Below are 24,655 nucleotides of genomic sequence, written 5' to 3' on the forward strand. Positions count from 1 at the left end.
TGGTAGAAGTAAAACATTCTGTATAATATTCTGCATTCTATCTTGCCTCTGGAATTCTGTTTCATTGAAGTCAATGGATCTGAAACTGAGGTAGAGCATATCGTACTGCGGCTACCTTCTGAATTTCTAGGTAAAGGTTTTGGATTGAGATTAATGCAGAATACATACTTTAAATATGTTTCATTTACATTTATTACATAGTTGTACATCAACAAAGTTGTACATCAAGAGTGGACTCATTAGTTCTGAAATCAAAATGTTAAAAGAATGTTGCATGCCATGTTCATGCTGTTTTCAAGATTTGCACCTTCCCTTTCTGATCAGTTGACTCCTCTCCCCATCCTCATTCTCTCACCCCCACCCTCATGCACTGTCAGCCATTCAGTAACCCTAAGCCCACCTCTCAGCCTCTCTCCAACCCTCAATGACCACGACATTGTAACACCCAATCCCTTATTCCATCTTAACTGCCTTCTGAAATGGTTGAGCAAGTTACTCAGTTGTATCATAACTGGTACATTATTCAAATCCTCCCCACAATTGCTGACTGTCAAAGTTATGGTTTTTCCTTGACATCCCTACCTCTCCCTCATTTACTGAGAGTTAATACATACAATCATCAAGCAATGCCACCAATGAGATTGATTTATGATTTTGCAAAAATAGACCAGAAGCAGTTGCTAAAGGAAAATTGCTGTCAGGGTGGTGGGAGATGTTAAATGAACAGCTAGTGAGGGTTCAGACAAGTATGTTCTTAATAAAATGAAAGTGCAGTCTCAATCTCAACTCATATGGTTGTCTAGGAATATACAGGGTTGGAAAAAACAATAAAGGGAAATAATGGCAAATAACAAGAGGCCAAATATTATTGAAAGCCTGAAGAAGCTGCAGGGGTAAAGTAACAAAGAGTTGTCAGAGAATACTCTGGGAGGGAAAATCAATGAGAATGCTGACATTCTTAATCAATATTTGAAAGGAAAGAGAATCATAAAGACAAGAGTATGTCCTCTTTAAACACTAAAATGGCTGCTTGTGTGTGCATGCAAGATGCATGCATGATTGTGAATCAAAGCTCTGTGTGTGCCCTTTTTCCCAGGGCGACAATGGCTAACATGAGGGGACATAATTTTAAGGTGATTGGAGGAAGGTATAAGGGGATGTCAGAGAGTGGTGGGTGTGTGGAACACACTGCCTGCAGAGGTTGTGGGGGCAGATACATTAGGGACATTTAAGAGACTCTTAGATAGACACATGAATGATAGAGAAATGGGGGGCTATGTGGGAGGGAAGGGTTAGATAGATCTTAGAGCAGGATAAAATGTCGGCACAACATTGTGGGCCGAAGGGCCTGTACTGTGCTGTAGTGTTCTATATTCTGTGTTCTATGTTCATGGACATTGATACAGAAATGAACATTGAGAAGGAAGCATTTCTTGAATTAGAGACAGAGGAATCATTAAGAGGTCCAGGATCTTTGGATATCCAAAGCCACTTGTCCTGAATTGAATAATCTCCACTTTTAAAAAAGCAAGGGATATTAGTGCAATTTTTAAAATTTCGTCTTCTAATCCTTGTTTGTTAAAATTATTGGTGTCACTGGACTTGAAGACTGCTAATTTCATTATTAAAAATGAAAGGATGGATTGAATAATTGCAGTGCACTTAGACTAACATTGATGGTGAATACATTATAAGAGATAATTCTGAGGAACAGCATAATTCAGCATTCAGTGCAGTCTGAATTATACCAGGGTGGACAGAAGCTCTTGTATGATGAACTACAGAATTAATGGAAGAGATCCAAGGAGAGTGGATGAAGGTAGTCCAAGCTATGTACATCTTTTATCGGGGCATTTCACAAAGCTGCACATGACAGATGGATTCTGAAAGTAAAACCCATGGGGTCCAAGGGATAGTGCCCAGATGGATTAACAGTTGACTCTATGGGATAAAGAAAAGACAACTGTAAATGGAAGTTTTAGTGAAAGGAAGGCTGCATGCTGTGTGGTTCTGTGGGAATCAGGGCTGCTTACCTTGCTTTTTGAGAAGCAGTTAAATGACTTGAACTTATCTGAGAGGATCATGATTAAGAAGTATGCAAATTTATTCAGATTGTCAGTGCAACTTACAGTGAAGAAGAAAGTTCTAGGTTGCAGAATGATATCAATGCACTGGCTAGATGGCCACAAAATTGTCAAGTGGAGTTCAGAATGGAAATGTATACGGTCATATATCTGGGAAAGGCTAACAAGGCAAGGGACTAAATGATCAATGCCAGGCAACTAAATAGTGTAGTGGAATACAGTGATCCTGGAGTGCATGCCCAAAGATCCTGATTGGTAATTGGTAATAGGTTTATTATTGTCACATGTACCAAGATACAGTAAAAAACTTCTGTTTGTCTGCCATCCGGACAGATCATTCCATACACATCAAGAAAGTACAAATGGAAAAAAAAGAATGCAAAATATAGTGTTACAGTTACAGAGAAAGTGCAGTGCAGGTAGATAAATAAAGTGCAAGGGTCATGACAAGGTAGATTGAAAGATCAAGAGTTCATCTTTATCATATGAGAGGTCCGTTTAAGAGTCTTGTTAATGCATGCTGCATGATAGAGGTGGGAAACTGCATGACAACAGCTATCCTTGAGCCTGGAGGTACATGTTCTCAAGCTTTTGTATCTTCTGCCCAATGGGAGGGGGGGAGAAGACAGAATAACTGGGGTGGGAGGGGTCCTTGTTGGCTGCTTTCCCGAGGCAGCGGGAAGTGTAGACAGAGTCAATGGAGGGGAGGCTGTTTTTCGTGATGGACTGGGCTGCGTTCACCACTCTGCAATTTCTTGCAGTCTTGGGCACAGCAGCTGTGATGCATCCAGATAGGATGCTTTCTACCATGCATCTATAATACTTGGTGAGGGTCATCGGGGATCCTGGAAGGCAGTGTTACAGGTAGCTTAAAAAAAGTCGGATAATTGCCTTTACTGGCTGAGGTATATAACATGAAAGCAAAGGGGTCATGTTAAACCATTCTACAGCACTAACCAGTCTACAACTACAGTATGGTGCATACTTCTGGCAACACACTGCAGGTAGTATGCATTAGCAATAGAAAAAGTATAGAAGATGTTGTGATGCTTCAAGTTTACTAGTTATTAGGAGATAATGTTTAGCTGAGGGGAAAGTAGACTGAGGGGAGAGTAGAATGAGAACAGATTTACATACATCCAAATAATTATGAGGGCCATAGATGGGTTGAACAGGAGGGAAACAGTGGTGTGGACCAAGTGGTAGGGGCAGGCACGGTAGTGTAGCAGTTAGCTTAATGCTATTACAGCACCAGTATCCCGGATTCAATTCCGGCTGCTGTCTGTAAGAAGTTTGTACGTTCTCCCTGTGTCTGCGTGGGTTTCCTCCCAAAGACGTACGGGTTAGGAAGTTGCAGGCACGCTATGGTGGCACTGAAAGCGTGGTGACACTTGCGGGCTGACCCCAGAACATGCTACGCAAAAGATGCATTTCACTGTGTGTTTTGTTGTACATGAGACTAATAAAGAAATCTAAAGTCATATGTTAAAAATAATTGCTTAGTGGATTAGAGAGGTGAGATGAGATTTTCCTCACTGAAGGAGTAGCATGGGCCTGGAACTGATCACGTGAGTGGTGGCAGAAAGCATTGTCATACTTGAAAACCACCTGGATGAGAAATTGAGGAGCTATGAACTACACATTTATGGAATCAGAGAAGGAAGTGGGAATAACCTAAGTAGCTTTATTTTTGCAGAATGGACTCTTTCTCCTTCTCAACAGAACATTAGATTGAATCAGTGCCCCGTTGTTTTTCTTACTGAAGCAAGTACACTGTCTGAATTAAGGACTGGGGCCCTTTCTAAAAAGGGAACATAAGTTCAGTTCAGCCATCCTATATTTTTCTTCTCCTTCTTCCCCTCCGCCATAAGATTTCTGAATGGTCCATGTACCTGTGAACACTACTTCATTATTCCTTTTCTTTGCACTATTTAGTTTTGTAATTTGTTGACTTTTATGTCTTTGCACTGTGCTGCTGCCACAAAACAACAAATTTCACGTCATATGTCAGTGACAAACAAATCTGATTCTGATTGCCCTTGTCATTGAAGGCTGTCCAAAGACATGCCACTGAATCCCTTGACCATAAGAACAGAAGAAAACAAAAGCAGGAATAGGCCACTTGGTCCCTCAAAGCCTGCCCTGCCATTCAATATGATCATGGCTAATCTACCCCAGGCCTCATCTCCTCTTCTGTGACAGTTCTCCAAATCCCTCAGCTCCCTGGTCTTTCAAAAATGTATCCACTTCCTCTTTGAAGGATACAGGAAGGGGAGTAGGAGAGCACAGATTGTTACTGCAACTATATCCACTTTAGCGCCAGTTCAGACACTGGCACCATGAGCACAGAACCTATATTGGGGGCTGTGTTTTATGAAGGGAGACACTTGGCACTAATAGATGCAGTTAGGTGGATGGGAAAGGAAATCTATTGTGTTGACTCATTGCTGGAACCAGAGAAGAGTTCAGACCAGAGAAATCAAACAAGGAGCATGTGAGGGAAGCATTCAGAAGATAGCTATGGGGCTGTACAGTGCAATGCTTAGTACATTGTCTGGCTCGTCAGTCCAAATGCACATGTGAATTGGAGAGACAACAGAAGTGTCCATTTCTGACATCTAATAGGTTGTTATGGAGAGAGCACATGTCACTACATCATCATGCCAGCCACTGGCATTTCAGCAGCTGGTGGGTCTGGTTTCTGTTTCCGCAGAGGTTCATTCAAGTTCATCAGACCTCTGCTAGCAATGATCCAGTGACAGATCAATATCCAGTGTAACCACGTTGTTGTTCTGCAGAAGAAGAGAGATTCTCAGGACTACAACAACAGGGTGCAGGCAGTTATTTTCTGGCAGGCACTTGCCAAGATTGGCAGGGGTTTGGAGTTACAGCGACAATTGTACAATCTGCAGAAATGCACATTGATTTTTGCCTGGTGCTGTTAAAATCCCAGTGACGTTACAGAATTTGAATGTCCTGCCTTCTGACAGGATGTCAGAATTTCTCTTTCCATCACTGGCTCTCAGGCAGTGTCCATGCCAGTGTCAGGCAGCCAGCTTTCTCTTTTATTATCACAGTTAGCAATTGATCCTTCAAGGGCAGGAGCTCATCATGGGCATCCAGCGCAAACATCTACTTCTCCCACCCTGGAAAGTGGCAACTTTCCAGCTGCCAGATGGCAGCCACAGGAGGTTCACCATGACAAAGTTAAGTGCACATGGGAAGTTAGCACAACAAAAAAAACAAGGGATAATTATTTAGAATATACGTTGTTCAGTAATTTTCAGTTAAATTGACCTTTTCCCTTTGCCCAAAATTAAAGGGCTTTTATGTATAGTGTTTGGTATGAGTCATTTAAATCAGTGGTTTTCAACCTTTTTCATGCTGTGGCCCCCCAGAACATGTCCTTGTTAGATGGCAGACCCCCAAAGCCCACAAAATCAAACAATCGATAATTCATGCAGACAACACTTAAATTACTGCACATAGGCCCTATTGAAATAGTGACTATTTCAATCACTGATAATTACCAGCGGTGTCTTTCAGTGTTCAGTTCAATGTGAAGATTGTGCCTGTTTTGCACTGCAGAGTTTGTCCAAACGTGGTGGTTTGTGCGATACACATACGCGTATGTCATCCTCAATATTCAGTCTTGATCTGTATTTGGTTTTCATGGCAGTGACTGCAGAAAATGCTATTTTGCACAAGTAAGTGGTTGCAAATGGTAACAGAACATTGACGGCTTTGCTGGACAGCAGTGGATACTCCTGGGAACATGCTATCCAGAACGACAACGGTGACATTCGGTTGAACTGCAAGCGCAAAGTCCTGTCAGATGACAGTTCAGCCAATTCTTCTTGTTCATGTCCAGTTAAATCAGTAAGTATGCATTCAAATGGATTTCGAATCCAATCAAACATGCTCATGTCATCGTTGCCAAAATACTCATAGAAATAATGTGACAGCTGTTGAATATGGTTCAAAATGGTGCTGGCAATGGCCTCTGTTTTAGTCTCGTTCACTGTCAGAAAGTCAGCCAGCAACGGAAACATATCATAGATGCCTTGCTCACATCTTCCCTTCCAGATATGGAGTTTTTTTCTGGAAGACATTGATTTTGTCATGCATTTTCAGATCATTTGAGCCAGGTCCTTGCAATGATAGATTTAAGCTGTTCAAAATGTTGAAAATATCTGCAAGATAAGCTAATCTGGCAACCCATGTCTCATCTGTCAAGAACTATGCCAATGATCCGTTATGCTCATTTAGAAAAATGAGCAGTTCATCTCGCAATTCATATACACGCTGCACAACGCGGCCTCATGACAGCCATCTGACTTCTGTATGTAGCAACAAATGCTTATGCTCGGCTTCCACTTCACGGCATATGTTTTCAAACAAATAATGATTGAGAGGCCTGGCTTTGATAAAGTTAACGATTTTAATGCACGTGGAAAACACATCCGCAAGATTTTCATCCGTATCCTTTGCAGCAAAAGCCTCATGGTGAATCATGCAGTGGGTTGCTGCTACATGTGGAGCTACTTCTTTCACTTGTGCGACTAGACCCGACTTCCATCCCGTCATTGTGGCAGCACCATCCATGCATACTCCAATACACTGTGTCCACGCCAATGCCGATCATAGAAAACAAATGTCAAGCACACGGAAAAGTTCTTCACCGGTTGTGTGCCCTGGGAGCGCCTTGCAAAACAAAAAGTCTTCCAAAGCATCTCCTTCCCAGCAATATCGAACATAAACCAACAAATGCGCAGCACTGGCAACATCAGTACTTTCATCGAGCTGAATCACAAATCTGACTTGCTGAAGACGTGCTATCAGTTGGCTCTGTATATCTTCCGCCATATCACCAATTCTTCTGCTTACTGTGTTATCAGACAGTGGAATGGCTTTCAGTTTTTGACTGGATTCTTTTCCTAGTACAACTTCGCACATATCTACTGCTGGAGGCAGTATAAGCTCTTCTCCAATTGTGTGAGGCTTTCTGGAACGTGCTATTCGTAATGCTACCACATATGATGCACAAACAGCCTTCTCATTTACAGTGGCGCAGGCTGTCATTTTGCCTTTCTGCTTGAGGTGCAGCTCCTTTTGCCGCTCAAAATATTCCTTCGGCTTATTAGCAATATCTGGATGCACTGTTGTTAAATGGCGCTTCAATTTCGCTGGTTTCATCGCATTGTTGGACAGTGTTTGCAAACACACAACACAGAGAGGTTGCTCCACATTTGTCCCCACTGCGATGAAGCCATATGAAATGTATTCTGGATTGTACTTGTGTTGTTTTCTCTTTCGGTCACCCTTATCTCCTTCGTCATCAGAATCTTCCAGTTTCTGGTCAGCCTTTCTCTTCAGAAATGTCTCCATACTCAGCAATACACGCTGGACAGTTTAATTACTATTACTGATAAACAAAATTATCAAAACTAATCTAAAATTTACACGCTTGCTCACTTTTCATTTAACAGTGACGTCACTGTGGCGTAAATGCATGGTAAGTAAGCAATATTATTAAGGCACACCGACAACGTCACTTAGTCTTGCTAACACTACAGTGCACAACAGAATAGTCGTGAGTAGTGAACATTACTGGCTACTCTGACTACACAAATCGAATATTAAGCAGCAGCTTGCCAGAAGAGAACACTGTCTAAGTCTCTAAGATTGTCGCCTATAACAGATAGAATAGATATGGCTGATTTTCTGAATAGTGGAAAACTGGAGCAAGCAAGTAAGCTACGTCTTTGTAACAGGTCGCTTTTCCATTTTTTTCTTGGCTTGCTCATGGACCCCCTGGCAACCCCCCGTGAATCCCCAGGGGTCTGCAGACCACAGGTTGAAAACCTCTGATTTAAATAGTTCTGCTGAATGAAGCACTTTCATTTAGCCTTCATTTTCAATGCAAATGGCAAATGGTAGACCATTGAGCAGAGATATTGCAAGAAGAGGGTCCTAAGCAATATGCAGCTCAGACTTATTGTGGTTGGAGGCACAAGGTTAATGCCTCACAACATGGAGAGAGTTCACAAGATCACAAGATGAGGGAGCAGAAGTAGGCCATTTGGCCCATCGAGTCTGCTCCAAAGAAAAGGGGAAAAAGAAAAAAGAAATGAGAAATGGGGGGGGGGGGGGGAAGTCTGCTCCATGAGCAGAAAAAATCTATTCTAACCCCAATTTCCGGCCTTATCCCCATATCCCTTGATACCCCGACTAATTAGATATCTATCTATCTCCTCCTTAAACGCCTCCAATGATCGGGCCTCCACTGCTGTACGTGGAAAGGAATTCCATAAATTCACTACCCTCTGGCTAAAGAAATTTCTCCTCATCTCTGTTTTAAACCTGTACCCTCTAATTCTAAGATTGTGCCCTCTGGTCCTGGACTCACCCACCAAGGAAAAACAGCTTGGCCACATCTACTCTGTCCAGTCCTTTCAACATTTTAAATGTTTCTATGAGGTCCCCTCTCATTCTACTGTACTCCAGTGAGTACAGTCCAAGAGCCGACAAACGCTTATCATACGTAAGCCCTTTCATTCCGGGAATCATCCTTGTAAATCTCCTCTGAACCATCTCCAACATCAGCACGTCCTTCCTAAGATATGGGGCCCAAAACTGTACACAGTATTCCAAATGAGGCCTCACTAGTGCCCCATAGAGCCTCATCAACACTTCCTTACTTTTATACACTATACCTCTCGAAATGAATGCCAACGTAGCATTTGCTTACCTTACCGCCGATCCGACCTGATGGTTAACCTTTAGGGTATCCTGCACGAGTACCCCCAAGTCCCTTTGTACTTCTGTACTTTGAATTTTCTCCCCTTCTAGATAATAATCTGCCCGTTTATTTCTGTTTCCAAAGTGTACAACTGCACGTTTCTCAACATTGAATCTCATCTGCCATTTCCTTGCCCATTCTCCTAAACTATCTAGGTCTCTCTGCAACCTTCCTGTCTCCTCAATGCTCCCTACTCCTCCACCTATCTTGGTGTCATCTGCAAACTTAGCCACAAAACCATTTACTCCATCATCCAAATCGTTAATGTACAGAGTAAAAAGAAGCGGCCCCAACACCGACCCCTGCGGAACACCACTAGTAACGAGTAGCCAACCAGAACAGGATCCTTTTATTCCCACCCTTTGCTTTCTGCCAACCAGCCAATGCTCCACCCATTCTGTTATCCTACCTGTAATTCCATGACCTCTTGTGTGGCACCTTGTCGAAGGCCTTTTGAAAGTCTAAATACACAACATCTACCGCCTCTCCCTTATCCACCCTGCCTGAGATTTCCTCAAAAAACTCCAATAGGTTGGTCAGGCAGGATCTTCCCTTCATGAAACCATGTTGGCTAGGACCTATCTTGCCTCGCACCTCTAGATATTCCATCACCTCATCCTTGAGGATCGATTCTAATAACTTTCCCACCACTGACGTCAGACTAATAGGTCTGTAATTTCCTTTATGCTGCCTTCCACCTTTCTTATACAGGGGAAGCACATTTGCAACCCTCCAGTCCTCCGGAACCATGCTGGAGTCTATCGATTCCTGGAAAATTATCACCAGTGCCTCCGCAATCTCTAAAGCAACCTCCTTCAGAACCCAGGGATGCCCCTCATCCGGTCCGGAAGACTTATCAGTCTTTAGTCCATTTAGCTTTCCTAGCACCTTCTCTCTAGTAATCTTAACTGAACTCAGTTCCATTCCTTGAGACCCCTGACTATCCGGTATATTGCTGATGTCCTCCACAGTTAAGACCGATGCAAAATACTCATTTAGTTCCTCTGCCATCTGTTTATCATCCATTATAATCTCTCCCGCACCATTATCGATTGGTCCTATATCAACCCGTGTCTCTCTTTTACTCCTTATATATTTAAAAAAACTCTTAGTATCATTTCGAATGTTATCTGCCAACTTTCTTTCATAATTCATCTTTTCTTTCCTAATGACCTTCTTAGTTTCTTTCTGCAGGCTTTTAAAAGTTTCCCAGTCTTCTGTTTTCCCACTAATTTTTGTTTCCTTGTATGCCCTCTCTTTTGCTCTTATTTTAGCCTTCACCTCTCTCGTTATCCACATTTGTGCCTTTTTTCCATTCAAAACCTTTTTTCTTGGAATATATCTATCCTGCATTTTCCTTATTTCTTGTAGAAATTCCATCCATCTCTGCCGTCCCTCCAGCTAGCTTAATTTTCCAATCAATTTGGGCCAGCTGCTCTCTCATGCCACTATAATTTCCTTTCGTTCCACTGAAATATTGATACACCAGTTATTTGCTTCTCCTTCTCAAATTTGAAACTGAATTCAATCATATTGTGATCACTAGTTCCTAATGGTTCCTTTACCTTTAGTTCCCTAATCACCTCTGGTTCGTTAAACAGCACCCAATCCAAAACAGCCGATCCCCTGGTGGGCTCTTCAACAAGTTGCTCCAGAAAGCCATCCTGTAGACATTCCACAAACTCACTTTCCTGAGATCTACTGCCTTGCTGGATTTCCCAGTCCACCTTCATGTTAAAATCCCCCATAATTATCTTAATGTCAGTTTGACGCGCTTTTTCTATTTCTAACTACAACTTTTAGTCCACATCCTGACTGCTGTTAGGGGGCCTATATATAACTGCTACTATTGCCCTTTTACCCTTGCTATTTCCTAGCTCCACCCATAAGGATTCCACCTCTTCTAACCCAATGTCCTTCCTTTCTATTGATTTTATATCGTTACTAACCGTCACGGCCACACCACCCCCTCTGCCTTCCTATACACTGTGTACCCCTGGACATTTAGTTCCCAATCACATCCGTCATAAAGCCATGCCCCAGTGATTGCCATAATGTCGTATTTATTAATCTGTAGTTGTGCCACTAGGTCATCTACTTTAGTCCTAATGCTACGTGCATTTAAATATAGTACATTTAGTCCAGTATCTGCTACAGATTTTGTTGTAATTCTATTGTTCAGCAAATTATCCTGACTTTTCACCTGCCTGTCCTTCTTACCATCCTCACTGCACACTATCATGGACTTGTTTCTATATACCTCATCCTCTAATTCATTTGCTTGCATCATAATTAAAGGTAAAATGGTAGCTTAGTCTGTTGCCAGTGAACCAACCGTCACAGCAGAAACAGCACTAAGTAGTCTCTTTAACACGTTAACTACTCTGAGAGATCATGATGCTGGGATCTAACTTCTTCTTTAAATGTGCAAAATTACTACCTTTCTTCATTTTAAGTGGGCAATGATATTGATATTCTGATTAGCAATATTTTAATCCCATGGTTGACCTATTAACAATACAGTTTGTAATGATAATTCTTTATTGGGTAGCAATCAGTACAGATTTAAAGTATTATGAGTGTTTATGTATATAATTTTCCAAATGCTAATATACCCTATTTTGTGTAGGATTTTTTTTTAGGGTAATACATGAATTAAGAAGTTCAGAACATATTATTGAAGGGTTTGGGTAAGAATTTAAAAAATGTAATAAATTCTGTATTATCATTACTTTGACGTAATTTATGGTATACTATTTCTCATTAATTCTGCAATCTGGGTGATATCTTACAGTAAAGACATAAGCACAGGGCCATCCATATTTAGAATATCATCCCCAAGTGCTAAAGCAAAAAGTGAAAGTGCACCAAACCTATTCGTAACACAATAATGCCAACCCTATAGACTGCATCTACATAATGGGTACAGTGAGAAAACTGTTCTGAATTTTACGAATTGTGGCATTTGAATTGAGCACTAATTAAAATACTATTTTATAATTATAATTACATATCTATTACATCCTCCATTGGATACACTGAGATTAGATTGTTCCTAATAATCATCTTATATTTTGATTAATTTCCAATCACTGTGGTTCAACCATTGTTTGTACAGTATGGCCATTGAACAACATGACACTGCTGAGTGCACTAAGACCCAACTAAAAAAAAACATATTCCCTTCAGTACGTGATATTCTGAAGTGAATTAAGTTTCCTCTTCAGATGACAATTATGAGTTTTAAGAGTCTTACCCTTGCAATTTGACACATTGTGAACCATATAACTAGGTTACTACTTCGGAGTTTCTCGAACTATCCTTTATAGCAACATTATAAACATGGACTTTCTTTCAGCCTGTAGATTTTTATAAAAGGGAAAAGAAACTTTACTTGGAAGAAGGCAAAAGGAAGGGTAACACCATCTTTCTTTTTACAAAATAAAAATTATAAAAAAACTGCAGATGCTGGAAACGTGAAATAAACAGAAAATGCTGCACTCAGCAGGGAAAGCAACACATGTAGAAAGACAGTAAACATTTCAGGTTGAAGACCCTTCTTCAGAATGAATCTGTCTTCGACCTGAAATGTTAACTCTGTTTCTCTTTTCATAGATGCTACCTGACCTGCTTACCTGCTTCCAGGACTTTCTGCTTTACTGATTTTTTTTCCTCATTCTTGTGGCAGTGTGCTCAAGTGAGAGAAGTTGCTGTTGTAAAGTGGCATTTAAATAACCTGTGATTCCAACATCTGACTTTAAAGGTTTTTAAGTAAGGTTTACTGTGAGTCCAATAGCAATTTTTTTAAAAAATAAAGAACCTGCATAATGGATGAAAAAAATATTGTTCAGGATTTCAGGTATGTTTGCTAACAGAAAGTTCTGCTACAAGTGACCGTGAACTCCATGCTTTAAATCACATTTGTATTACAAATAAATGACTTTTAACTTGTTTTACTATGCTGGATAGATTCCTAGGTGTAGAAAATTTAAATGTGGTTGCATGCACAGAATATGCAATGTAATCTCTACGGTACATGGTCCCCTGCTTCTAAAATGCAGCTTCATTGTGATTGAGGATGAATTTGTAATCTAACATTTTGAAACAAAACTCCAATCAATATAGATCAATATGACAGTAAATGCCTCCAGATTCTGACACTTGAGATTAATCAGGTATTCAGAAAATCTCTCTTTATTTCCTTAATTCTCCTCAGCAAGTGCAAGGTTGGGCAGGGATGGATCTGACATGTTCATATACAATAAAACTCAAATTATGATATGATTTAATTTTATCAGGGCACATTGGCAGAACGTCTAATAGATTTTTAGTAATCTGAATTTGTAAGAAGTTAGTTTAGCTGTGAGTGGTTTTTGTTCCATTTGGCTGTTTCATTTTACTTTCAATGATGCCTTCCTCTACCAGCCAAAAAATATTATCAACTTTTCCATGCATATGGATAAGTCCTGACTGAAGAGGGTCTTACTTGCGTGTTCTGTGGGGTACACTGTACCCTTTGAGTCCTGTCAGAGAGCATGAATTGATCCATTCCTCCTTCTCCTGTCACTTACAAACTTGACCTCAAGTGGAAACTTCTTAAATTTCCTTTGATAATTGGAGGTAACTGGATACAATTCCCAATTGTGACTGAAGTTGCAGATAGAACTTGAGTGCAGGAAAAAGGGAATGTTGAGCCCTTCTTGACAAAAGTTAAGAACTATTTTCTAAGACATTTGTATTTGCCTCATTGTATTTGCCTAAAACCATACGATTCCAGAACCTTAATAGTTTGATTTAAATTTTTAATTTTTGCTTTATCCTGCATTGAGTTGTGGAACTTGTTTTTTAGGGTCAAAGAAGAACAAAAACCTCAACAGCCACAGTAAGTAATAATTTCCAAATATAGTGAGCTTGGAAACTTTACCTTGCAGTGTATTGCCCTTTCTGCACTTTCTAGGTGTTAGCTACTCTTGATAATTTGGCTGCAGCTGTAGTGCATCATTTTGCTTCCTGATTGGCTGTAAGAGAGCTGGCTGCAGCTTCTTACATCATCCACATCCAGACTGGTTGTAGCTTTTTTTGCTCCCTGCATTTGGATTGGTTAAACATTAGCTGGTATAACATTGTCCTACATTGTTACTTGCTGGATCTGATTGCAACTCTCATTCCCATTTGGCTGTAGCTTTTCTATCTTGCTGTGTTGTTTAGGTGCAAAGACACTGAGGCCAACGATTAAGTGATTTGTTTCGTTGTTCAGTCACATTATTTGCTTATTTAAACAGGTGGTTTCCCTTTAGTGGGATCACTGAACTGGTAAATAACGTTCTTCAGCCACAGCAAAAACAACAAAATGAGAAGGAACCCCAGGCGTAAGTAAGCTGCTGTATATAGTTTCACTTTGGTGCTTTTAACTTTCTCTGTCATAATGGCCATGTGTGACACTGGAACATCATGTTTGGTCACATATAATTACTGAACCTTAATATGATTTATTTACTGTGTGTATTCGCACTATATGCTTTGTTTTCCTCTACATTTAAATGCACACTTTTAAGTTTTTTTTAAATTGCATGTAATTAATAAAATCAATAATAGGAAAATGGTCAATCAGCTATCAGTCCACCACCTCTTGTAGACTTTGCAATGCCATGAAGTTATGCAACTGGATGTTAGCACTTTTATTATATCTTTTGGTTTATGAAGACAGCCTGTTACCTTAGTACATATTATGTGTAGGATTCTGGAAGCCTACTGTTTCTGAAATTCCGAAAAAACAGAGAAAGCTGATCAGTGAAGATTTTTTCCAGTCGGGGTTCAACACATTTATTGTACATCATCCAGCTAATCAACTGAATTATTTTCAAAAAATATGTTAATGTAATCATTCCAAATTTTTGACCATCAGTGCTACAAAATTAAATAACTTTAGATCAAGTTGTATACAGTGAAACCCTGCTTATTTAAATAACAACAAATGACATTCTGCAATATTTATTATTATTACAGTCTCAAACCTATAACTGAAATACTTACTTGAGACACAAATACTTGCATTACATATCAAAATGAAAGATGATTAAAATATTTTGGTCTGAAAGGTAAAACCATACTGTACTTGGACAATTGCCATTTATCTGGTGATAAGCCTCAAAATGGAAATCTAAATCTATTTTGTAATACAATTAGGATATGAAGGGGGAAAGACTATGCTTTCTCTAGTAAGAGATAGATGTGACTTTTTAAAAAAAACGTATCCACATTTGAAGAGAAAGAATGCCTGCCTGCACAGCCACAGCCTAATTTTCTGTGGTACCAGTGTTTTCAGTTTGCTAATGATGACAGGTACCTGTACCTGGGAGTGATTGCCACCACAAAGGTAGGTCATTTAACATGTTTTTTAAGCTATTGATTGTGAGAATTTTTTAATAATCTTTTGGTGTCTGTGTTTATGTGTGCATCTGAGTTTGTGTGTGTCTGTGTTTTTGTCTGAATCTGCATTTTTGCGTGTGTCTGGTGATCTGATTACTGGTGATGTAGTGGATATGAATGAATACATCTGTTTTGTGCTAATTTATTGGGTCTGGGAGCAACAGATGTTGTACGTTGAGTACATGCCTAATCTGTAATCATCCAAATGAGAAAGATGATAAAATAACATTCACCCTTGGTTGTCTCATCAGAACTTGATACTTGGATGCATTTCTGAGAAAACTGACAGGGTATTTTGTAAATGAGAATTTTTTCCCCACTACTTTTCTCCTGAAGAATCTGGTACCTTGCTGGTAGATTGTGGTACATTTCTTAAAGCAAATTATTCATCTCGTTTGTGTGCATATAAATGGATAAGTTCATTGTGGGAGGCATCGTAGTCAACACCAATCTTGTCCTTACATTTGAATAAAAGGTGCTGGTTTAGAATGAGGAATCCTGCCTAATTTGTCTCTAGTTCCTGAAGTCGGTATTAGCATCCTAATGAAATCAGCTCTGTCAACAGAAACTGCAGATTAAAGTTGGGACCTTGCTGTTTGTTCGGGCAACCGACATAGATACCTTTTTGCAGTCGGGTTATATGTATCTTCCATCCGGTGCATGTTCAATGTTGTTTTAATTATTATAAAATTCATTAATGACATTCTTTTGGATTGTGATATAACTTTTCTCTTTCATTCTCCTCAGCCTTTCACATAGTTAATCACACCATTCTCTTCCTCAGCTTCTCCATCATTTTTCAGCTAGGTGAAAGCAGACTCGTCTGATTCCGCCTTACCTACCTGACTGTAGTCATAGAATTATGTGGGATGATTTCTCTTCCTCTGCTTGCTCTGTTATCTCTGCCTCCCAAGGATCCATCCTTGCCCACCTATTATTTCTCATCAGCATCTTGTCCCTTGCTAACTTTGTCTGGAAACTCAGCATCAGCTTCCATGTGTATACTTGCGACACCTAGCCCTACATCATCGTCGTTCTTCTTGATCATTTCATTGTCCCTTTTTGTCAGATTCCTTGCCTGACATCCATTATGAATGATCTAACATATCTAACATTTCTGCTAACAAAGTATTGGGAAGAAGAAAGCTTTTGTCTTCAGTCCCCATAACAACTATGTTCCCTGGTCAATGACTCCATCCATCTCACTGGCAGCTGTCTGAAAGTAAACCAGAGGTTTTTGCACCTTGGCCCATGTTTTTTCCATAGCATTGCCCTGTCTGCCTGCCTTGGCTCATCAGTTACTCAGCAGACTTGTTAATATTCATGCCTTTGTACATCCAAACTTGATATTTCCAATACATCCCTAACTGAAGAGTCTCACTCTGAAACAAAATAGAGGTAATCTATCACTGTTTCCCATGCCCTAAATTCTACTGTCCCATTCATACACTATTCCAGTGATACATTGGCTCCTAATTAAGCAATAATTAAGCCTTGTAAATCCTTCTATGGCCTCACCGCTCTCTAACTCTGCAATCTCTTCCAGCTCTAAAACCTCCAAGAAATCTTCACTGCTCCAATTCTGGTTCCTGGATCTTCCCCGAATCTACAATTAATGGACATGCCTTTAGTTCTGTAGTTCTCTCCTCAAACCTACTGCAGAAAAATCTAGGTTTCCCATTTTTCTATCCAATCTAGAAAGTCTAGTCCTGAGAGTGGCCCGAATTAACTACTTTTGATATAGTTTTGTAGCAAAGTCAAAAATCAGGATAGTGAAATCAACAGAATAATTGTTGAAGGTTTTGACCAAATCGTGAAGTACCCACGAACTCCTCAGATCATTGATATCAGTAATATAAAGCAGACAAAAACTTTCAGACATTGAGTTCCAGGAATTTAACTTGCAAGGTCAAAGAGAGCAATTTCCATTAGCTTTCTACCAAAAATATCTTTATGTTACACTCAATGTTTAAGGTACATTTTTGTAAGACAATGACCTTTTTTATTTTAATCATCAGAAAATTAAAATCCAGGTATGTTAGTTGCCAATGGGTTTTTAATCTATACTTTTGTCAGGTGAGATTCCTCACTGAGTAACCTCATCTTTTAAAATTCCGCATTTACATTTTGTGATGTGCATGCGTACACCCTCTTGCATTTGCTGTGAGGAGTATGTTTTGAGTGCTTCACAGGGAGAAGGTGAAGACAAAATTAATTCATCACCAGGATCATTCAGCCAGACCACTGGGATTCATGAAAAATTTATTACCTCCATTTATACAGCTCTGCCAATTCTTCATGTTACTCTTTTAGACTGGAGAATATGTTGTGGCATTGTAAAGTTAATTTTATACATTGATGTAAACTCGTGATGTTAGTTCTATCCTAACATTTGATCCTTTGCAAGCTTTGCGTTCTGAAAAATCATAGCAAGTCACTGTAACATATTAATTGATACTGAAAATAATAAATGATGAGCAATGGAAGAATATAGCATTTGAAATAAAGATCAATTCTGCTTAGAGTACAATGAATAAAATATATATTGTGATTCTATAATCAGCTGTCTCCATGGAGAATACCATTTGCAGTGAGTCCAACTGAGGAAAGCACAAATGTGCAACCTCTGCCTTTATGCCCATTGAAAGGATTGCTTTGAAGATCACAGGCTGCAGACTTCTAACTTCCTGAGAGGCACTCGCTATGAATATCATTCCCACTGGAGAATGAAATTAACCTAAATTTATTGTACTGTTTAATGTTTTATAAAGCATTATATGTGGTGAGCACTATATTTGCATTTTGTTGGCAAAGTACCAATTTGGAATTTTTTTTTAAGGAAATTTCAAAGATATTTAATGTCTGAAGTCTGTCCATACTGCTGTTAACTGCAAAGAATCATCAGTGTGAAATCAAATGCTACAAGTTTGGTGTTTGGCATGAATTAGTCAAGTTTTGATTAAAATGTACTGACTGAGAGGTCAAATATCAGTGTACAGTGTACTGTGGGGAGAGGGTTGAGGGCTTAAATTTAAGGCAATTGGGAAAAGGATTAGTGGGGAGTTGAACTTTTTTATATCTACAGGATATCTGGAATTGAAAGCTTGGTTGAGGCAGATGTTGTCATTGGATTGAAAAGTGCTCAGACATTCAGGTGATATATTGTAACTGGAAAGTTTGATGGCAATAATGAGTAAAGTATTCTGCTGGGCTGTGACTTTCTATGATTTTACAATTCAAATATCAGAGGAGGCAAATCACATTGAAATGGATTTGCAAGGGGTAGAAAGATGAGCTCTCAAATGACATTTACTTCGGGTGGATGCAAAGAAGGTTGATTTTCAGCAGTTGTCCAACTGTGTCTGCTTCACTGGAGAGCTACAGTTGATAAAGTGCACTTGCGTTTGTGGTGAATGATACACCTTCAGAATTATCATAGCTTCTCAACCATGTACAAAGGCAGGATTGTGATGGAATACACTTCATTTGTTTGGATGAGTGGTACTGCAGCAACATTCACAAAATTTACTCCACTGGATTATGAAGTGAACTGTACACATTGTACTGATTTTTTTTTACACTTTTAGTAAAATAAACCAGGATAGAGTAAGCTCAGTTGATCAGTGATCTTCCACTGGACTTGATCTCCACCATCATTGGTGTTCAGAGACCGTAGTGCAAACTATCTACAGGAACTCAAGGTTATTTCAACACAGCACATAATATTAATGCTGTGGGGAAATTTTAACTTCAGTCACATGTTGTCCTGAATTGGAAACCTATCAGGATTTTTCCATTGTTGATAACCTGGAATTTCCTACCCAGTAGGGAATAGAAAGTGAGGCTAGGAAATTAATAATGGAAAACAAGGAGATGGCAGATTAAACAGTATTTTGCATCAGTCTTTATTGCAGCAGATACAAGATATATCCCAGAAGTTGGAAATTGGAAGGAAGGGAAACAGGAAAATTATTATCTCTACAGAAGCTCTACTGAGCAAATCGTTAGAGTTGCAGACTTCATCCTAGGGTCTTAAGAGAAGTGGCAAATGAAATAGTTGTTGCTTTAGTCTTAATTATCCAAAATCCCCTATGACTAGGTTGCTATTTAAAATTAAGAGGTTGCCCATTGAAGACATAGAGGAGGCACTTTTGTTTCTTCCCCCAGAGTGTTTTGAGCCTTTGGAACTTCCCTGAAGGGCGGTAGAAGCAATCTTTGAATATTTTTCAGGCAGAGGGAGATGGACGCTTGAAAGCAAAGTGAGGACATGTGACAGTTTACATCAGGGATATGCAGATGAGGTTACCGTCAGATCAGCCATGATTTTATTAAATGATAGAGCAAGCTCAAGAGGCAGAGTGGACTGCAACTGCTATTAATTCATATGTTCTTATGAATCATTGCCACAAATTTCAATGCTTCAAGAAGGCTAGCAAAACTGGAAAACAACATGGCCTTAATATTGTGCAAATCTCAAGAACAAATTTAAAACTGTTACAAAGTTAAGAAATTCACCGTGACCCATCAGACAAGTATAGAAAGGATGCAGGTAAAGTAAGATTCAGTGCTCAATTCTCTGATTTCTCCTGCCTGATGTAATTTGGGATTGCAAGGAGACCTGTCTTTGATTCTTCCCAAACACTCCCAAATTTATAGCAAATCCTAAAGGATGACTTGTAGATATCTGGCACAAGGAATGAAGATAAGCTCGAATGTTCCAGGAATTCTCTGATAGAATCTTTTGACTTGCAGTGAGCAGTACCACAGCAGATCTGTGGGAAATAAAGTCCTGCATTACATAGTATTTCTCAGAGAACTTTTCAAATATGAGATGGGAAGTGGCATCCTACAATTAGCAGCAAATATTCATTTTACTTTATTAAATCCTTTTTGATTTAATTTTAGTTAAACTAGTTCTTTGTAAAAGCTAATCTTTACTGACTTCCACTTTGTAGTCCTGACACATGCTTCTTCCAGCAAAACATCTGCAACATATACTAAAAGAAATATTTCCTTGCAATTTTAAAGAATTAGTCTATTCACTAACTGCAGGTATATGGCACTTATGTCCTCTTATACCTCCTGCTTGGTGGTAAGCCACTATCAATTATGATGATTGTACTGTTCCCTAAATTTACCAATATGCAAAATGCAACATTGCTCATTATATATAAAAAAAATGAATCACAAGTGCCTTCAGCTGCTATTAATTTTCAGTGAAGCACAGAAGTGGCACTTTGATTTGGCAATGAGTTTTTCTGTTTCCCACAACTGAGACACTTGATCTGTTAAGAGATGACAACAGTCAAAGTGAATTTACAAGCAAATCAGTCTAAAGAGGGCATCATGTTCACAAGTGACATTTCTCAGTCAGAGTGCCATTCTGAGGAAGAAAACTAAACATTAAGCAATATTGGAATTCTGCATTTGGCTGAAGCATGATCATGATGATGTTATTAATGTTGATGATCCATTGTTTGCTAATATTATAAACATAATTCTTTTATTGTTTGGGAATTCTCTCTAATCAATGATTATCTGGATGCAGTGGCAAACCTGGTACCATATTGTACTGTCTCTGGTATCTGCTCCTTTTATTAATTTTTTTTCAAATGTTTATGTGGAGCCTACTGTTTCTATGCAGAACCCTCCTCAAGCTGAAGGATAGTTGCACATTCAAAGTGGAGTAAGATAAGATATCTTTATTAGTCACATGCACATTGAAACAAACAGTGAAATGCATCTTTTGCATTTGAAGGAATGTTCTGGGGGGGCAGCCTGCAAGTGTCGTCACGCTTCTGGCGCCAACTTAGCATGCCCACAACTTCCTAACCCGTACGTCTTTGGAATGTGGAAGGAAACCCATACAGACACGGGGAGAATGTACAAACACCTTACAGACAGTGGCTGGAATTGAACCCAGGTCGCTGGTGCTGTAACAGCGTTACACTGAAAGTTACACTGTTCTGGCAACTGTGAATGCAGTTGGCCTGATTTCCAAATGCACAATCTCACCATGAGCAGCATCTTTCTGGGTCAGCTGGCCAATGGCAGATGTCAGGACACTGCTGGAATGGTAATAATGGGAGTGTGAATGGTGTCATCTTGAGATGCCCACTGACATGGATCATAGGGCCATGAGAAGCTGCCAGAGAATAGATTGTAGAGAAGCCTCGAAATCCATGATAGTATTAGAAAACAGTGCCAAAATGAAAGAAATATGGGCCAGGCTGGCAGCAAGGAGATCTTGAACGGCAGTGGTGCGAGCATCCAGTGCAGCACTGGGTGACCACTGGCTCTGTTGCACTGGCTAAGACCTATGAAATCAAGTACGGCATCAGTTCGGGTGCTCAGCTGTTGTTATGGAGCTGGCAACCACTCCATGTTATAAAGAATGGTCACAGGATTCTTCACCAAGTTCTGTGTAAGGCTGGAGCTTGATTTCTATGCTCTTTGATGTATCGCACAGCCTTTGGGACAGGCTGATCAACGTTTCAGCACATCAATGTGCATTCTTATCGGTTTTCACCTATAGGTTTCCCCATCAAACCATCCATTCAGGTTTTCTGGAACTGTGTGTGTGTGTGTGTGTGTGTGCGTGTGTGTGTGTGTGTGTGTGTGTGACTTTAGGGAATTGGCAACTACCCTTTTTCCCCATGGCCTGGCTGTCAGGTGACTCATAATGTGCAGATCCCACCTCTGAACTACCTTGTTCATTTTGTTGTTCCAGGACTCAAGAGGGTGGAAGTGAGTGGCAGCAATAGGGCATCTGCGTCTTGCTCCGTGGCATCCCAAGTGTCAATGGGAATGTTCGGGAGATTTGATAGATTTGATCTATCCAATCTATTGGATAGATTGAGATTTCCTATAGACCTGAAATGATAAAGTTGCATGGGTGTAGTTGTAGTGAAGGGATGAGGCAGGTAAGAGAGATGGTTTAAACCACCTATATTTTAGCAATCAGATGAGATTCTAGAAATGAGGGAAGTGGGGTGTGAGAGGTCAGATTAGACAGGAGCATACTTTCATTGAATTGTAGAGGAATAGTACAGAAGGAGGCCCTTCAATTTGTCTAATCCAGAATAGCCAATGGTTATTCCCAGTTCTCAGCTCCTGGGCAATTTTATTTTTTTTTAAATGCCCATCCAGATACTCTTTGAAATACGATGATGATTTCTCCCTCCACCATCATCGGGCAGTGTGTGCTGACTTCACCACATGAAGAAATACTTTTTGTCGATTCCTCTCTAATCTCCCTACCAGTTAACATGTTATATGCCTTCTTAGTTGCTGACATCTCTGCTAAATGAAATATTTATTTTTTATGTACTCTATCAAAGTCTCTCAGTGTTTTATACACCCTAACTAAGTCTTGCCATAATCTCCTTTGTTCCAAAGAAAATCACTTCAGTTTAGGCAACCTCCCTTTGTAACGATAATTCACCATCCTGATCAATCTGCCATGCGGGTTTTGGTCAGATCCATGTATACTACATTGAATGCTCAACCTTTGTGGATATCCCTTGGTACATCCTCAAAAAATTCAGTTAAGTTGGTTCACACAACCGTTCCTTGATGAATCTACGCTACCTAATTTTGATTAACCTCATTGTTTCTTAAAGTTTTATTCCAACAATTTGTTGGTGATAATCACAGCATGTGCAATTTTCTCATTTGCTTCTTTTGACATCCCTGGATATATATCATTCTCGTCTAGTGATTTATCCACTTTAAAAGATGTCCTCACTGTGTGTTTACCATTTACAATAGTTATCAGTTTTTTTAAAATTAAAGTCAATGCTCATATCATATCACTCTTCTGTCTTCAGCCTCTATGCTCAGGTTGCAATTTTGTTCATTAATAAGATTCATTCTTTCCTTTTGCATATTTATCAGGCACAACAGTAGTGTAGCGGTTAGCGTAATGTCTTACAGCGCCAGTGACCCGGGTTCAATTCCGGCTTCTGTCTGTAAGGAGTTTGTATGTTCTCCCCGTGTCTGTGTGGGTTTCCTCTGGGTGCTCCGGTTTCCTCCCACATTCCAAAGACGTGTGGGTTAGGAAGTTGTGAACATGCTACGTTGGCGTCGGAAGCCTGGCGACACTTGCGGACTGCCCCCCTGAACACCCTACGCAAAAGAAGATGCATTTCACTGTGTGCTTCGATGTGCATATGACTAATAAAGATAGCTTATCTTCTCTTATAGATATCTTGGGGATTTTGTGTGATTTGACTTAGCAGTAATTTTTCACTCTTTTCACTATTGCAGGATTTCTAAGGTGTTGAGCTCTTGGTATCTGTCACAAGCTTTCCCTTTTTTTTTTGCCTTATCCAGCCCTCTATGTTCCTTGACATCCTTGAGGGTCTAGAATTGGGAACTTTTTTTTAATTATTGTGTACACTTTCCAAGATCCCTGTGGTCACTAACACTGTGGCAATTGATCCCATGATCACAGGTACTCCTTCCTTTTAAAAGACTGAGTGGCTGGTTTGGAAGGAACCACCCCAGTTTGTTGTTGCAACCACAATTCATGATCAACCTTTTCCGAGGGATAGTTCATTGTTACCTTTTGATTTGTGTATGAAATGTTTGCTTTGAATAGTTATAAGTGTGTGTGAAGCAATCATAAGTGTGTGCATGTCATGATGCTTTTAATGGCAAATTAAATTTATGGCTAGGTCTCCACTGATCTTAACCAGATATGTGTGGTAATTAAATCTTGCTTCATTGGACCCTGGTCCATGGAGCCTCAGTCTTGGTATTGACATGTATCCCTTCCATTACTGTTTCATTTTAGCTGGAAGGAAATTCCTGTGCTCCTCGCATAGAAGATGTTGTTGCAGTTGTTAACATTCAACCAGGATGTTAGGTTGTCAGGTGAGAATCTTGGGGAATGCTGTTGTCCTCACCTCTGTACTTGTGATGGCATTTCTATGTACAGTGGGTGAGAAGCTGAATTTTGACTTCCAATAGTGGTCGGATTCATATGCTACCTTTCACATACAAGGAGCAGGCATGACATCAGTTGATTTCACAGTATTCATGGAATTGTTCAATGTACGGTAGTGGGAAAAGGAAATGATACAGGATTGTGAAGCCCTTGTGTACTAGTATGGTACACTTACACGAGCTAGGCATGAACAGTACCAGGACCAACAGCCAGCGATCCACAAGGTACAATTATGACACAGCAGTTAGGGCTGCTGCTACATAGCTCCAGTGACCCTAACCTTGGGTACTGACTGCCTGGAGTTTGCAATTTCTTCCACTGAGTGACTCAGTTTCCTCTGGATGCCCTGGTTTTGTCCGATGTCTCAAAGACCTCCTGGTAGATTAACTG

General features: G+C 39.8%; 1 protein-coding gene across 2 annotated transcripts in view; it reads left to right on the forward strand.

Annotated features, from left to right (window-relative positions):
• The window catches only part of rims2a (regulating synaptic membrane exocytosis 2a), an 830,253-nt gene that overhangs the window by 142,743 nt on the left and 662,855 nt on the right, over positions 1 to 24,655 (forward strand). For both annotated transcript variants that reach the window (XM_052023914.1, XM_052023913.1), the window contains exons 2-3: positions 13,736 to 13,768; positions 14,169 to 14,255. In XM_052023914.1, coding sequence (XP_051879874.1) covers positions 13,736 to 13,768; positions 14,169 to 14,255 — 120 coding nt within the window. The remainder of the gene's footprint in view (positions 1 to 13,735; positions 13,769 to 14,168; positions 14,256 to 24,655) is intronic.

This window comes from Pristis pectinata, chromosome 9 (genome assembly GCF_009764475.1).
Source record: "Pristis pectinata isolate sPriPec2 chromosome 9, sPriPec2.1.pri, whole genome shotgun sequence".
Lineage (NCBI taxonomy): Eukaryota > Metazoa > Chordata > Chondrichthyes > Rhinopristiformes > Pristidae > Pristis > Pristis pectinata.